The sequence below is a fragment of the Psammomys obesus genome, unplaced genomic scaffold (genome assembly GCF_907164565.1).
Source record: "Psammomys obesus unplaced genomic scaffold, mPsaObe1.curated_primary_1811, whole genome shotgun sequence".
NCBI lineage: Eukaryota > Metazoa > Chordata > Mammalia > Rodentia > Muridae > Psammomys > Psammomys obesus.
In genome coordinates this window covers 12,995,867-13,012,241 of record NW_026592890.1, presented here as the reverse complement: position 1 = coordinate 13,012,241, position 16,375 = coordinate 12,995,867, and the positions used below count along the sequence as shown (strand labels likewise).

General features: G+C 47.5%; 1 protein-coding gene across 1 annotated transcript in view; it reads right to left on the bottom strand.

Annotated features, from left to right (window-relative positions):
• Positions 1–16,375, bottom strand: part of Smoc2 (SPARC related modular calcium binding 2) — a 127,751-nt gene that overhangs the window by 81,354 nt on the left and 30,022 nt on the right. Inside the window, exon 2 of the mRNA XM_055616174.1 lies at positions 7,488–7,659. Within this exon, the coding sequence (XP_055472149.1) occupies positions 7,488–7,659 (172 nt within the window). The remainder of the gene's footprint in view (positions 1–7,487; positions 7,660–16,375) is intronic.

Here is a 16,375-nt window from a genome sequence, read left to right as displayed (position 1 = left end):
CACACACACACACACACGGCATATACTCAGACACCACACATACACAAGTACACTCACAGACACATAAGAAAATTCTAATTAAATAAATGTATTAATAATTTAATCACCTAATTGTATATAATATGCTTTTTAATAGAACAGAGAAAATATCTTTGATGCAAATTTAATTAGACATTTTGGAGACCTGAAAGAGCCAAGACTTTACAAATAAAACAGCAAGGCGCCACTAACAATATCCGAACAGAAGTTTTTGATAAATTGTTGATTAATACTAATACATTTGGAAACAGCATTTTTTTCCCCAGTCTCAAGTGAAGAGTGAAATAGATCCTAGTGGGATCACAGGATTGTTTGCATATAAATTTATATTATCCCAGAAATAGTAGTGTCTGCTATGAAGAAGCAATGAGCAGGGATTTGCTATGGTTAATTCTGCTGTGTGTGTGTGTGTGTGTGTGTGTGTGTTTAAATAGGAAGAAAGTAATTTCCTATCTCGCTGAAACCACTCAAAACAGAATCATGCAGTCATTGGAAGAGATGGCTTTGCCAGATGTCTTCTATCAAAGAAAGAGTACAGAGGAGCAGTTGGGGGCGGGAGGGGCACTTTCAGAAAGCTTGTGTGAAGTGACAGTTCATGGTCTCTGGGCACAGTGGGCACCTCCTTCAGAGCCCCCTGTTCAGAAGGAGCCTGTAGAGACCAACATTCCCAGAGCTTTGCTCACCCCTGCCCCATGCTGAGATGCTGCATGCCAAACTCTGTCCTAGCCTGCTTTCTAGCGCTGTGATAAACACCATGAGGAACTTGGAGAGCAAAGTGTTTATTTGGCTTATCCTTCCATGTCACAGTCCAATATTGGGGGAAGCCAGGATGGGAACTCAAGCAGGAAGCTTGAGGTAGGAACTCAAGCAGAGGCCATGGAGGGGTGCTGCTTACTGGCTTGCTCCCTTTGGCTTGCTCAGCCTGCTTTCTTATAGAACACAGAACCAGTGAGGCACCGCCCACAATGGGCTGGGCCCTCCCATAGAAATTATTAATCAGTAAAACGCCCCACAGATAACTCTAGCTTGGGTCAAATTGACAAAGACAACCAGGCTGGCCCCTAACACGTGTCTTGTGCAGAGCCAGCTCCTCTAGGAGGTGGGTGAATGTCTCAGTGCCTTCTGGCAGGGGACACAGCAGGCAAACCAAACTTGGAATTGCTTTGGCAGGCAAAGACACAGGTCTGAGTCTACAGGCCACCCAGTCGTCATGGTTACTGTGAGGGCCATGTGAACTTTCTAGGGTCAGGAGAACCTTTCACTACTGTTCCCTGCGGCTCCGTGTAGCGGCCACAGAAATGATAGACTAGGAGAGCCCTGCCTTTGATGTCCATTGCCTCAAATAAAGGCAGACACTGTTTCAAAGCTGCAGTGCTTACACTTCACCCACTTGTAATTTAAGGCCAGACTCGGGGGATGGGGCAGGAGGAGACAGCACCACAGTCTCTAGTAGCTTGAAAGCACACTTCCTATCCATACACTGGGGTGTCGTGGCGGGAACCGAAGGCTTTTCAGGGTACCCTCTCCCAGCAGATCACTGCTGTCTCAAGGAGCAATCAGCCAAAACAGCTTGTCCTGTGCTGAGAAGAGCAGAACAGTAACTCCTTTTAATTTCACATGACAATGAAAATAAATGTGATTATAAAGTTAGAGGAACAGAGACAAAAAAAAAAAATCATCTTAAATGTGTAATGTAACACGAAGTACACAATTAGGAAGTGCCAGCATGCAGTTGGTAGTGTAACAGGGCATGGCGGTAAGTATCTCCACCATGTGTTCAAATGAGGGGTGGTTTCCATGGCCTGTAAACAAGGGGTGTCTAACCATCACCAGCTCTGCCACGAGAAACCACACAACAAATGCAGTCACCAGGTTCTTCATGGAGAAGGCTGACCGTCAGCTCTCCACGTGGAGAGCCTGGCTGCTGCTGTGCACGAGGGCTCCTTCCCCGGTTAAGCGCACCCTGAGAGCACAGCCGAGCGGGAGCAAACGAGGGGTGGGGAAGGGCTGTCTCCTGCTTACTATTCCACGGCATTTGCTTGTGTTCCTGGCCACAGACTGGCTGGAAAAGGCATGAAAGCCGTGCGGTCACTTCTCAAATCTATGATGACCTAGCAGCAATGGAAGCTGAGCGTGGTGTGGGTGGGGCCACAGGTGCTGGATGGAGGAGAGCCACGGACACTCGCGCACACTCGGGAGAAAGGCTGGGCACACCCTCGCCTTCGTATTTGCACACACTCTGCACCCATGCTCAGACCTGCAAACTCACACATGTACTTGTGAAGGCTCACACCCGTACCTGTGTGCGGTCACATGCTCACACTAGCTCATATGTACACACATGTGCCCTCTCCCTGCACAGAGCCCTCATGCACAGCTATTTTCCTCGGTGAAATGCAGGTGCGTCCACCCCATGCTGCAGCAGCCAGCAGAACCATCCAAGCATTCCCATGGGTCCCTCCATAGCGGAGTGGAGTACATACGCATCTCACACGGGCCAACACAGGCCCCTGCATGAGACTGCATGCTTCCCAGCCTGCCTCCGTGTTTCCTTTACCACTAGCATAGGTTTGTCTTCAAACGTGGGATCATGAGTATGTACAGAAAACGGGGAGACGTTGGAGCTTGTGACCAGTTTCTAGTTTGCTACTTGCACGTCAGTAAAAGTATGTCAGAGGTCTTTCAGAAAGAGGCCACCTTCAGACAGGAAGAACCCTCAAAGTCCATGTGTGTGTGTCTTGGAGGTAGAAGACAGATAGATGTGTTTTCCACTCCACTGTGGAAGGAGCCTGACCTCCCCAGCTCCTTGAGGGACAGCTAGAGAGCTGGGCTCAGGTGGAGGCTGGAGAGTCGAGTGTTAATCTCCGTTAGATAATGATGCTGAGGGCACTGTCCTAGCATAGTGAGAACTCTCTGCAACCTCATAGCCAGGACTGTTTATTCCTGTCGCAGGGTCAGAAGACCACCCTGTGAGTTCAGGCACCTCAGGCCTTCCCAGTGGCTGCTGCTTATGTCCCTCCTGTATCGGGGACCCCGGTACTGACGGTGGTGGGCATGGGAGAAATGGCTGAACACTGAACATCTGCATCTCCCCATGGGAGTCCACTTTGTGCTCTTGGTCTAGAAACCTTCAAGAGAGCTGTTTTCGGAAATCTATTATAGTTTTATTCCCAGAAATCTCAAAATAATTCCAAGGCTTCCTGGCATGTGACCTTTTTCTTCTTTTCTTCTTTTCCTCCACCCCACCCCACCCCCCTTTTTTTAAATTCAGTTCCAGAGATTTTGTTGAAAAGAAAAGCAGCCATACTGGTCCCAGATCAAAAGAAAAATATTAATATGTTTGCTGAGTTCTGAAAACACAAACTCCACAAATTTCTATGAAAACATGAGAAAAATCCATCAGTCTAAACCACTGCAATTCTTGTCAGGGTCAATGTCAAATCATGACATGAGACACGTTCAATATTTTAATTCTATTCAATTAAATGTGGAACAAAATAAAAATATTTTAATTGTTGTCTCCAAAGAAGCACATGCAAAAGAGACAGACCCACAAATCTGTCACCCACAAAATATGTAAAAATGGCCTCAAACTACGGGTGCCAGCTGTAGCTGGACGCCCTACAGCATGGCTAGCTTCCACCCCAGCAGAAAGGGTGGGTGGACATTGTACTTCTTAAAGGGCAATATGGAAAAAAAAGAAAAACTTGATTTCATGCCTCTTTGTCTAGCTCAGGGGACCAGAGCTAATATGGGTCTGGTAGAGCTTACAGCCTTTGTAGTCTTTGAAAGATGAAGGAGATTGTCAGTTGTGGCATGATTCAACAGGCAGCCAATGCTGTGCCTGGGTCTCATGGCATGAGGTCCACTCCCATAAGCCATCTCTCTCAGGGTTGATGCGCAGTGTGGGAGGAGTAGCCCACGGGACTACAGGTTAGCAATGCCTAGTGTAAGCCTCCCTACACAAAGCTCCTATCCCCTGTTAATCCCTTACTTCCGCTATGAGACAGGTCATGGGCAAAGGTATACCCCAACAGAAAAAATTCATTCACCATAGATGGGAGCAAGCCTCCTGGGGTCCCACCTGTACCCCAGTGTGCCAGAGGCGTGTGATGCCTACCTATCTTGAAGGATACATGTGTGGAGGACACCCTCTCCTCCAGCTCTGCATATACTACTTGTGCTGGCTACAGCCCCACATAGGCAGAACATAAGCAGGACTCAGAAAGCTGCTGGAGTCTGTGGTGTTTTTATTGTAACCCTTTCTATTTAAGTTACACTTGCTTTGGAGAGGCGTCACATCTGTGTCTCCCCGTTATGATTTTAGAGATTGCAGGTTCCCCCTGATGAAGGGATGAAAACTCCACTAAGAAAATTATCCACAAACAGGAGGCTGCCTGCACACAGCAATGACCCAGGACACCCTGAGAGACCATCTCTGTACACTTCAAGGTGACTCCTGTCGCAAAGAAATCAAATTGTGACCAGAGCCGGCAGAAGTCCAAGCAGCTCCCCTAGAAAGAGAGAGAGCACCCCCACACACACTGTCATTTTGCCACCACTGAAATCATAAAGCCCCCACCCCAGGCCTCATCACTCTCCTCATCCCTTTACTGGTCCTCAGCAACCATGGCAGCAGCAGCTCAGTCTGACCACTTCCTTGTGGTCCATCATAGGATACCCGGCTGGGGTCATCCAAGAGAATGTGGCCGGAAGCAGGAACAAAGGATGCCAGGCTTTGCGGAGCCACGTGACCACCACCGCTTCCCACGGGGCTCAGTTTTGAAAGCCAAGATCTCCTAGGCAATTGCTTCTAGAAGCTTCAGTCAGGATTAAACCCTAGTATTTTAAAACGTTTTTCATTTGTTCCTCTTCCTTCTGTACATATAGCTGAGATAGCAACTCAGATAGCAATTCCTTAAATGTATGTTTAGCACTCACTGCTCAGACATCAGTGAGGGAAGGACATGGAGCCAGGTGTGGCCGCTGTCATATCAACTGCCCACAGCCTCTGGCACCATGCTGGTAGGGAATCCATTAAACCCACGGCACTGCTTCAGCCACACTGTCTATTTAGAGGAGTGAGAATTCTGGGAAGGGTGGCCTGTGGCTGGAATTGCAAGAGTGGAACCGTGCACAGGACAGGATTCCTTGAATTTGAAAAGCATTCCTAAAATACATATTCGATCTCTATAATGAGCAGACTCAGTCACTCCTTTAAGCACTGGGACATGAAGCACCACTTTGGGGTCCAGATTGTGACACCAAGAGGCAAAGCCTAAGGACAACTCAGAATTCCAACACGGAGTTCCATGTCTCTTCCTGGTGGCAGGTGCAGCATCCTGCCATCGTGGTACCCAGCCACCTCAGAAGAAGGTGCACAGGCTAGCAGCATCCATATCTGAGCCCAGCTGAAAACAGAGTGTGAGACCTCTTAGGACAGAGAGGAGACTGCTTGCTCTCAACCTACAAGGTGCTACGAGGAAGCAGATTCCTGTGCTGTCCATGGGGTAGCGCCTCAGTCATAAGGGACTGCAGGGTGAATCTGAATGGAACCTTTGTGAGATGTTCTCTGAGACCACAGAGCACTGTTCAAGGAGTCTTTCCAGGAGGGGAAGCAGCAACTCACCAAAGTCATCAACTCCAAGGAAACGTCAGGACCTAATACAAGACTTGACTTTGAATGAAGCAAAGGGGTGTTATGCTAGTTAGAGCAGAGCCACCCACCGCGCACCTGAATGTGCCAAGTGGTGGTGGTGGTGGTGGTGTGTGTGTGTGTGTAAGTGCGGATGCACACATCCATGTGCATGGCTACATGTTTATGGGGATGTGAAAACATGTTTGCAGAGGTATGTGTGTGACTGCATGTGTTCTTCACAATAAATAAAAATTTCTCATTCATGTGTTCCCTGAGAAAATTAAACATCCAGAGAGAGACAAAAGGCAACAGGACAAAGTTATAACATGGAGTATGTCATGTCAGGTGGATGAGAGGCAATAAGCTATTTTGTTTGTTTGTTCTTTTAATAAACAAAACTTGATGTTTAGGGGCAAACAAAGAATGTCATTTGCAAATGACATTTATCCTAAGAGCCCTCTTTTCCTCATAATCGCTAAGAAAGGCAGATGACCACCAGCAGGTTATTTTGTGTGTGTGTGCAGTACTGAGTATTCTCGTTGTGGTATTGTCCCCCCACCCCCAACGAGACAGGGTCTCACAATGCAGCTATACTGGCCTTGACCCCAAAGTGCTCTCCTAGACTCACCCTCGGACGACCTAGGACTATAAGGCATGACCCACCATGACTATGTCCCAGGTACTAAGCCTAGGGCTTCATTCACGCTAGGCTATCACAGCGCTGCCTCCCAACCCTCTCCTCACTTTTCATTTTATCTTGAGGTAGGGTCTCACTAGTCCAGGCAGGATTCTCCTGCCTCAGGTTCCCAACTACTGGGATTGCAGGCCCTACCATGCCCAGCCGGAATAGAGACATTTGATCTTGTCAGTGGGAGAGCCCTCTGGGCTAAAGGACAGTCTGTCTGCATTACCTGTAACAGGGACCCAGGTCTGCCTAGCAGAACTCTGCAATTTGACAGAATGAGTAAACAATTTGGCAACTCGGTTAATTGCAGGCAGAGGCATGGCCCTGGTGGTGGCTGATGTGGTCGGGCTGTTTAGAGGGGAGGATTGTCGGGGTTAATGGCTCATCAACACACATCTTCTCAAGGCCATTTTAGTCTGTGTGGTCTTGTTTCCCAGAGATTCAGAGAAAGTAAATCCCCTTTGAAAGCGCTCTGTGCTTGCCGCTAAGCTGAACCCTTCATTACTGTGGGAAGCTTTTCCAGCCTTTCTCTAAGCTCTAACTCTGAATCTAGTTGCTAATCAGAAGACTGACAAGTCCAAGGGTAAAGTCCACACCAAACTGACCTCACTCACTAAAAAAAAAAAAAAAAAAAAAAAAAGAAAGGAAAAGCTGATAATTATCTTAGAGCACTTTAAGGGGAAAACAAACAAACAAACCTGAAGCGCTGGCAATAAATATGTTTTACGATGACATAAAACACTTTGGGAGCATCAGACAGTTTGTAAAAATGACTGCTTTGTGGCTGGAGATGGTTCAGTTGCTAGAGTTGCTTGCCTAGCATGCAACCACACCATAAACTAGGTGTGGTTGTATACGTCTTTAATCCCAGTACTCTGGAAGTGGAAGTACAAGGATCAGAAGTTCAAAGCTGGCCTTTGCTACATAGTAAGTTCCAGGCTAGCCTGGCCTACATAAAACACCATCTAAAAAAAATTATTACTTTAAAAGTCATAAAAATTATTCTTCAAATGCTCTGAGAAATAATTGCCAGCTTAGAAACTTTCAAGCTATTAAGTGTGAAAGTAAAATACCCATGCCCTCTCCACACAGCACTCTCTTCCAGCCAGGACCATCACTGCTCACCTTTGCAGTTCCCACGATGGGCAATCTCTAGCTGTGGATCTTTGCACTTGGCCCGCTGGAACTCACATCGGGACAGGAAGGTCCGCCCATCAGAGGCACACAGAGGCTTCTGAGAGGAGCTCGGGCAGTCCAGGCTACAGTCTCTGTCTTTGTCTTGATCGACTCTCAAGAACTTGGGGGAGAAAGAGAAGCAAGAGAAATTTAAAGAACTCTCATTGAGAGGACAAACAACTCCGCAGTCAGAGAAAGACTCCAAAGAAACATCACCACTCTGTGCTCACACCTGACAGAACCATCAAGGGAATTGCTTTCAAAATGGTAAGTCATTATCTGTTTCACAAATAGATAACAGCTGACAGGTCCAAGCCTAAGGTCTGCCAGGAAGACACATGCAGCCTTTCTCCCACTCACCTTCCCCTTAGGAGCCTAGGAAGGAGCTCGCCTACTCTGTCATCCTAAGAATTTGTGGTTGTCATTGTTGCTGTTTATAGCCCTTTTGCCCATCCTCTCCTACCTATGGGAAGCTGCAACTGTCAGGAGTATGCCCTGCAGGAATGGGAAGGAGAGCCTCCTTTTTAAAATGGTTCCATTGTCAGAATACATTTGTGTTTACCCCAGTGAATTAGGTTATTGGTTCTTGTTTTGGGTTTTGTTGTTGTTGTTTTCCTACAACAGGGTGTTATGTAACCCAGGGTGGTCTCAAATTTGCTATTGAGTCAAGGATGGCTTTGAACTCCTAACTCCCCTAGCCTCCACCTTCCAAGTTCTGAGATTACTGAAATATACCACTTCATCTCATAATTTTTATTCTTATGTCTTGAAAGTTACTGTTTTTCAACAATTGTTTGTTGAGTGAATGTTTGGTCCTACAATTGAGAAGCTGCTGCACCCCAAGGTGCTGAAATGAAATTCTTTGGACTGCTTGTCTCACAATCTTTCCCAATGCAGGAAGAGTAGGATCTAAGGGGCCACACTCCTCACAAGTTCTCACAAGAGCAATAACACTGAGACCCTCCCTGTAGGACCCATGGAGCTTACCCACAGGAGCATTTTGCTTGATGTAGTTCCCAAGTACAGATTTCCCAGGCTTTTGAGCCCTCTTTCTTGGCTCATATGCTTGAATTCACTATGACTCCTACAGAAATCTCAACCCAGACACTTCTGGCCCTGCCCATTCTCCTTGGACAAGATATCAAGTTTCCTGGCCAACCTTTACCTTGCTTCCTAGTCTTTATGCCCCAGACCATGTCTTGTCTCATCATGCACTGAGCCAGAGAGAAGAGCAAGCGGAACCACAGCCCTCCCTCTGGTTGTGAGTGCCTCCCATGACACAAGTTTCACCTCTGGAGCCAAGGCTAGACACAGAGCCTTAGACAAGGTGCTGCCAGGGGACAGGACTTAAGGGAAGATAGTGCAGGCCATTTTGAAAGCAAATGGATAACTCCAAAATTTTCTGGAACTGGAGAAGAACACCTGACTGAGTTGGAAACTCGGCTCCACTCTGCAGCCTGGAGTTTGCAGACAAAGCTATACCAAGAGGTCTGGCCTTAAGAAGGTTTTAGACATCTGAACAAGTGTTGTCTCTAACTATGTGGCCTCACATTGGTCATACACTGTCTCCAGGGGAAATAGTCCCCATGAAGATGGAGACATAGACTGCTCTTAATCCTCATCTATGAACAAGGTGGGTCTGGGGAGTGAATGTAGAGCCCAGCTGTGAAAACTGAAACCTCCGAATTCAGGGCCTACATTCAATAGCTGGTGCAAGAAAGCCTTCATACCTCACAGCCTCTGAGTTACATTTGTAGACATTTAAAAACAAAGAGAAACTACTGAATGAAATACATTTTTGTCATAAATTACAGAACTAGATAAAATCTGAGGGCCAGGAAGACACCTGTGTGGCCCGGGCAGACATGGAGAGACAGACAGACCAGGGCTCTGTGCCCAAAATGAAGGATTTGCATCAGCTTCAGAACTGGGACACTGCATCATGCCCCAGGCACTCACAGCCTCTTCATGTGTGAAATGAAGACGATAAAACAATGCCCATTTCATAAAGATCACCATGAACATAAAACTAGATTGTGTTCTGGAAATATCTTGACCAGACACAAAGACATCATTGGCAATGAACCCTTCCAATCACATACGTAGGGTTTATTATTTTAATATGCCCATGTCCACTGTGGCTTCTTTCAAACATTCACACAAATATTACTGTCCTATGTGAGCTCCAGGCACACGGGAGCTCCTCCTACCTATGCTTATTTCCAGATAAAAGATTAGTAAAAGAGCGAAGTGGGTTAAAAGGGGGACAGTAAGTCTTTTAGGAAGGTGTTAGAAAGGTGTGGGAAGATTCATGTAAGGAAAAACAGAAGCTCGGCTCTGTCCCAGGGTGGCTGGAATAAGTTAGGGGGCATTTGGAGACAGGTGGACAGGGAGAGACTAGGGCTAGAGGTCAGTCTCCCAGGACCACAGGTAAGAAAAATGTCACCTTGCATGAGGAGTGAAGGTAGGCCACCCAGGATGAGGGTATGATAGATAACCCCAACTCTATGACATGGCTGAAATTCTAGACAGAGCAGAAAACATCTAAGACATCCATTCATATGTTCTCTCTTTCTCTCTCTTTCTCTCTCTCTCTCTCTTTCTCTCCCTCTCCTTTCTTCCCTCTTTCCCTCCCTCCTCTGATTTTATTATTTGTCTTAGTGGACATAAAACCGTGTTTGCTTATTTTATAGACACATTAGGCATGCCTATTTGGGTACTGTGACCTGACATTTCCTATGATTCTTTCAGCTTCTTCAGTGTGTGGTAAGGAAGGCACAGCTGGACTCACATACGGGTCAGCGTGCCCTTTTTGCTCTACAGTTCTCTTCCTCATGTCCCTGAACTTTTCCTCTTATCTCTTGTCCTTGCCTTCTCCTCCTACCTACTACCAGTGATGGAAGCAGGTGCCTTTGCTTATCGTTGGCACTTCCTGGATGAAGTTCAGTTAAGACTGATACGGTTTGTGTATATAGAGTTAGTGTGAACTTCCTTATCTTAATTTCTTCCTAACAGGGCTGCTGTAGTTACTCCAATAAAAGAGTTATCTTTGGCACTAATGAAATCACCTTCCTCTGCATTCAGTCATTATTCTTTTGGGTCAGAGGTGCTGTATCTGCAGACTCACCATGTAGTCCTGAGACAGACCTGGGCTTCAGACAGACCTGCTCTGTCTGAGGTTTCCTCACTGTAAAGTTTGTGAAGGTTCCACAGTCCATGTGCACTGTCTCCAGTAACAACCAAGAGGAGTTTCCTATCCAAGACCCCAGGAGGAAGTAAGAAAGTGCCAATAAAACATCAACAACTCTCATTGCAGGTCACAGGTCTGGGCTACCACACAGGCTTGGGATACGGAAGAACCTTAAGTGAATACTCAGCAAGTCAAGTTGGAACCCTTTAACTGGAAACTGCTGGGAGATGGCTTTTTACCCATGTACATGGTCTCGGTGCCTCCTACAGGACTGGCCTTGTGTTGATGCTCAATACTGCTTTATAGCCTGAGCCAGGTCAATGTGGCAGGGAGGATGGCAGGGAGAGGAGAGTTTGCGAAATTGAGGTAGGACTCCAGGAGACGACCTGGAGCTCAAAGAATACTGGGCAGCCAGCAAGCTTGTAGAAGGACCCTGTGGGTCCTCCCACTGTCTGTCCCCTCATTCCTGCTCCTCCTTTTCCTCAGGCTTCATCACCTCTCGGGCTGTCTCCCAGCTTAGAGCTTGAACAAGCTCGCTATTACAATGGTGAGCCAGGCTTTGGATGCTTCTGAAAGCCTTGTTTGCCACGTGTATTATTTCCTTCCAGTTAGATCCTTCTCATGAAATGCTACCAGTAGCCTTATCTTGCAAAGGAGGCAACAGAACAGCCAATAATCACCATGCTCCTGTGCTTTCACAGAAGACAAGTGCAGGCATCCTCAGTGGTCAGACTCAGCAGCCTGCTGCTATGAAAACACAAACCATGGAGTCCTGCAAGGTGTCACATAGAAACTACATTATAACTTTATTATGCAGTTGAGTTGAAAGCCCGTCCTCAGGAGAACCCAAACCATGGAAATACACAAACAATGCAGGTACACATGACTTCAAGAGGCAACCTATGCCTATAAGTCTCTGCAGTGCTGGCTACCCAGCATGAAGCCAAGCCCTTTGCTTTCCACCATACAGCATGCAGCTTTCTCAAGCCCTCAGATCAGAGGAACCCTACCGCTTAGCCAACTCAAAAGCAAACCTGGGGAGCAATTTCCTAAGCGTGAGGGATGTACCAATCCAGTTCATAAGTGAGGCTGAAGCAGGGGGCAGCCATTTCCTAAGCACCATCTTTCCAGACCCCACCATCTTTATATTTTAAATATCTGTAATGTGAACCAAGCCTGAGTGGCCAAGGGCTCTCGGACCCCTGAATGGAGGCCAACCAATGTCCACTCCTCGGCCCATCCAGACCCTTGTGCTACTGAAGATCTCTCTCATTCTCTGCCAACCCACACACCATCACACAGCTCTGCTTGCACTCACACACACTTTTGCTTCCTGGGAAACCATGTTCCTCACACTTTCTTAGAGTAGAATGAGTGTTTTCCAGGAAGCGCAAGCCAGGATCTCCCTGGAATCATTGGTGCAAAGTGAGCTCACACTTGGGGCCCTACTGTGGGAGCTAGCTTGTGAATGAGCAGCTCTGAGAAGATCCTGTGTCCCACTGAAACAGGCACTTAGATTGTGCTTCTGTTCAAAAGCATTGACTCCTCAGTTGGGTCCACAAGGAAATGGAAAGCAGGATGGAAAGCCTGACACCTGTGCCTTGCTTTTGCATCTGTCTGTCTCCTTTACTTTGCATGAAAGCACAGAGATATTTTTAACCTCTTCTTGAGTTGCCTTTTATTCCCAGATGATCATAGCCTGTCAGGAAAGACCCCCACACACACACACACAAACGCGCCCATCACTAGTAATTATCCACCAGAGAAGGCTTCACCTGGAGCAGAAATGAGCACATCCTGAGAACCCCCTTGTCCCCTCTTTCAGGCTATCCTGTGGTGCTGGGAGGAGCTGAGTCAATGATGGACCAACAACAGGCAGGACCACACCTTGGCCAGGGATACTTAATTGTGAATCCACCTCCTCTGGTTCTGAGTCTATTTAAAATAAACTCTCACGTCAGTATCCTGAAGGTGAACTTGGGGTCACCGGACCCTTCATCTACTCCCCTTCCCAGGGTGGCCATATTAAGTAAGTCTCTCATTCTCTCATTATCATGTTGAGATGTGTGACCAAGCCCAACATATTGGGGCTGCTGGAACCAGGGCTTTTGCCCTAAAAGTTCCAGTTACATCATCACCGAGGGAAAGGCTCAGTAACCACCCAGACAAACTGCAAGGACACTTGGGTGAAGATGGGGCTCCAAGAAAATGCCTCCTCTCCAGCCTGATGCCCCGTACAAGGAACCTATGAGAAGAAGACGAATCTTTTCCCTGTGGTAGAAAGAGTGAAAGTGTTTTGCCCAATGCTCAAAGTGCAGACACCCTCCCTGTGGGGCAATGCTGGTGAGGACAGGGCCCAGGGCTTAGTCAGAAGGAGGGGCTCATAGACCAGTAGATAGGTGCCATTTCCAGTGGCCATGTAGCTAGTCGGCAAGGTCACCAGACCCAAACTCAAGGCTGAACCTGCCTCCTCCGTTCATCCCAACCGAACTTGCCAGGAAGCCAGGCTGGGTCTTCCCCTTCCAAGAAGGTAAGCACGCATGCTTGGGAGTGAGCCAGGAAGGACACCACGGCAGGATGTAGGGAGAAGGCGTGGGGTCCGGGATTGATTGTAAGCCCTGTCCAGGAACTCCCTCAGCCAGCACCTCCACTCTCCCTTACCTTGCTTCACATGTGGGGAGGAATTCTTGAAATATTTTTAGATTTGTTTACACTGTGAGATAGATGGCCAGGTCGTGGAATCCTGGAGAGAAGGCCCTCCCCATCTCTGCCCGTCTGGTATAGCTACCTCCCTCCTAGAAGCCTCAGTGCTATCTCCAGCCTTGGAGCAGGAGCCCAATCTAAGAGATAGGGTCTGGTGCTGAGCACCACAGCACTGGACACTGGCCTGCAGTCCTTCACCTGACACCTCCCGACCAGGCATCAGGCACCCTTCTCTCAGGTGCTGCCATGCTGGCCACTGAGCCCACAGCAGGGCCTGGGATCCACAGAAACACTCAGCAGTGCTATTTCTTTCCGGCCCTTTTATGATTCAAGAGAACCCTCAGGAGCCCAAATGTATTTTTCCCCAGACCCTGGAGTCCAGTAAGAAACCACCTACACTTGCAGCTTCTACAGTTAAACTAATTAAAATAAAGTAAAATTAGAAATTCCACTGCCCACTGGTCCCAGCTGCACTTTGAGTTCTTGGTGGTCCCTGTGGCAGCTGCTGCAGCTCTGACAGCAGGGGTCATAAAATATGCTACCATCAGAGGCCAATTCTTCTTTATCTAGAAACAAGGGCTAAAGGGTGATTACTTCCCTATGCTAGCTCCCTAAAGCTGAGCTTTTCATGAAAAAAAATGCTAAAAAGGCTAAATATATATATATATATATATATTTAAGAAGACAAGTGAAAATGAATTCTGTAGCACATGACAAGTTAAATGAGTCAAAACTGCGGAGGAAAGAACATTCATTTAATTATCTTGAAATCCACACTTTTGATTGTAGAGGAGGAAGAAATGTTTTAATTACAGGAAGTTGAGAAGCTAGGGCTTATGTGGAGGAAAGGAAGGATTTCCAGGTGCCTCAGAGTGCTTCAACGAGAGGGGCAAAGTGGAGAGGGGACTCCCATGGGAGGCCGTAAGGAAGGAGTTCTGAGAAGGGGGCTTCCAGGGGAAGGCTCCTCGCGAGGCAGCTCTCAGAAGGCTGGTTCTCAGATCCCATCGGAGCCCACAGAGCTCACTGCCTGACACTAACCCAAGGGAGGCAAAGATAACAAGACCTAGAGAAGTGAGGCCACTGCCAAGAGGAACCTAGTGATGAGGCCAGCGTCTGTGAGACTGTGGCCAAGGGTCTACAGGCACAAGTTGGGGTTGGGGAGAGTCTGAGGTCTGTCCCAGAAGACAGCTCAGCTTTTCTTAACAGCAGTTTCACAGAGTACTTGTCAGGACACACTGCCAGGCCAGGACTCCCACCGTGGGGTGAATGTGCACTAGTCTTCATCTGTTTTCTATATACTACTGAGAACTTAAATGTTGTGCACAGGTTCTCAGAGGATGTGGAGGGGCTGTGGATGAGACCCCAGGATGCTCTCATGGTCAGCATCAGAGAAAGTACAGGATGAAGGTTCTCAAACTGGCTGTCACAGGCTTCCCTGATTATCTCTGGTGATGCGACTGCCCTCAAGGAAGAACTGGAGCAGACAGGACCCATAGGTCTTGCTCTTGACACATGAGCCCTCTTCACTATTCATCAGAGACACAGCAATCCCTGCATGAGGGAAGCTTGCCTTAGCTCAGGTGCCCTGTGACAGGAAGCATGTGCCCTCAGTGCCTCTTGTCAATGCATTCAGCTGACCTACCAAGCCTGGCTCCCACCTGGGACGTTGAGACAAAGGTTATCATCGCAGCATCTCGTCACTGAATGTCTCACAAAGGAGAGTAAGAAGGCCTCTTCACACCTGGGCATGGCCCTATGGAGGGTGTGTGTGCAAGGAAGGAAAGAGGTTTATGCTGGTTAATTTTAGTTTGATGGTGAAAACAAGTCACCTGGGCATAGGAAACCTCAACTGAGAAAAGGCCTCTATACCGGTTGACCCGTACATAAGACTTTGGACATTTTTTCTCATTAATGACCAATACGAGAGGGCCCCGGCCACTCTGGGTGATGTCACTCATGGGCAAGAGGGCCCGAGTCTTGCAAGAAAGCAGGCTGCCTATGCCACGAGGAACAAGACAGTAAGCAGCATTCCTTCATGGCTCTGTTTCTGCTCTAGCCTCCAGGTACCTGCCTGGAGTTCCTGCCCTGCATTCCATTGGTGATGGACTTAATAAATCCTTTCCTTCCCAAGTTAATCTTGGTCATGGGGCTTATCACAGCAATAGAAAGCAAGTTAAGATAAGGCTCCATTCAGCTCATCTCCCTACACTTAGCCAGCTGGGTGACTTGAGGCTGGGGACAGCTTAGACTCACTCAGTCCCTATTCTGGCTGAGGCCATATCTCTCCCTCCCAAGTCTGGAAAACCCAGGGCAGGAGGACATCAGTGCCCTGGCAGTTTCTTGGCTTCTTACAGTTTTGTGGTACTTGGATCATGCCTCCAGCCTGGGCTTACTCCCACCTTTAGGAAAAAGAATGCCAAACATGCTGGCACCCTCCTACCAACTTGTCTGGCTCCCTTCCTTAATCAATCACTTCCTTTGCTCAGAGACAAAGAGGACATGCCCTCTTTACATCTGCTATTACTAGAACAACTTTTTAAAACCTAGACCATAGTGCCTGGAATCATGTCAGCCCAAGAAAACAACAGGGTTTATGATGGAGACGGAGGCGTGACTTTAATTTAGGAGGGTTTGAGGGCATCTGAATGGCTCGCTAATAATATCTTCAAGTTGCCAGGCCCATGATGTGGGCAGTGCAGAGACTGCAAGAATGTCAGGCTACAAACAGTGTCGCATCTCAGAAGTTCTCAAAAGACAGCGAAGCCACACAATCTCATACAAGGTTAAGTTTCTAAGAAAACAGCAATCACTGTCCAAGAGTCTAAGCTATTCCTCACATATGATGAAGTGAGGGGTCTTGTTCAGAATAAAAAACACTCTTCAGTGGGGAGCTCTGATAGGGCTTAGAACACGTATCTTTGTGTTGCCTCTGTCTACGTGTGAT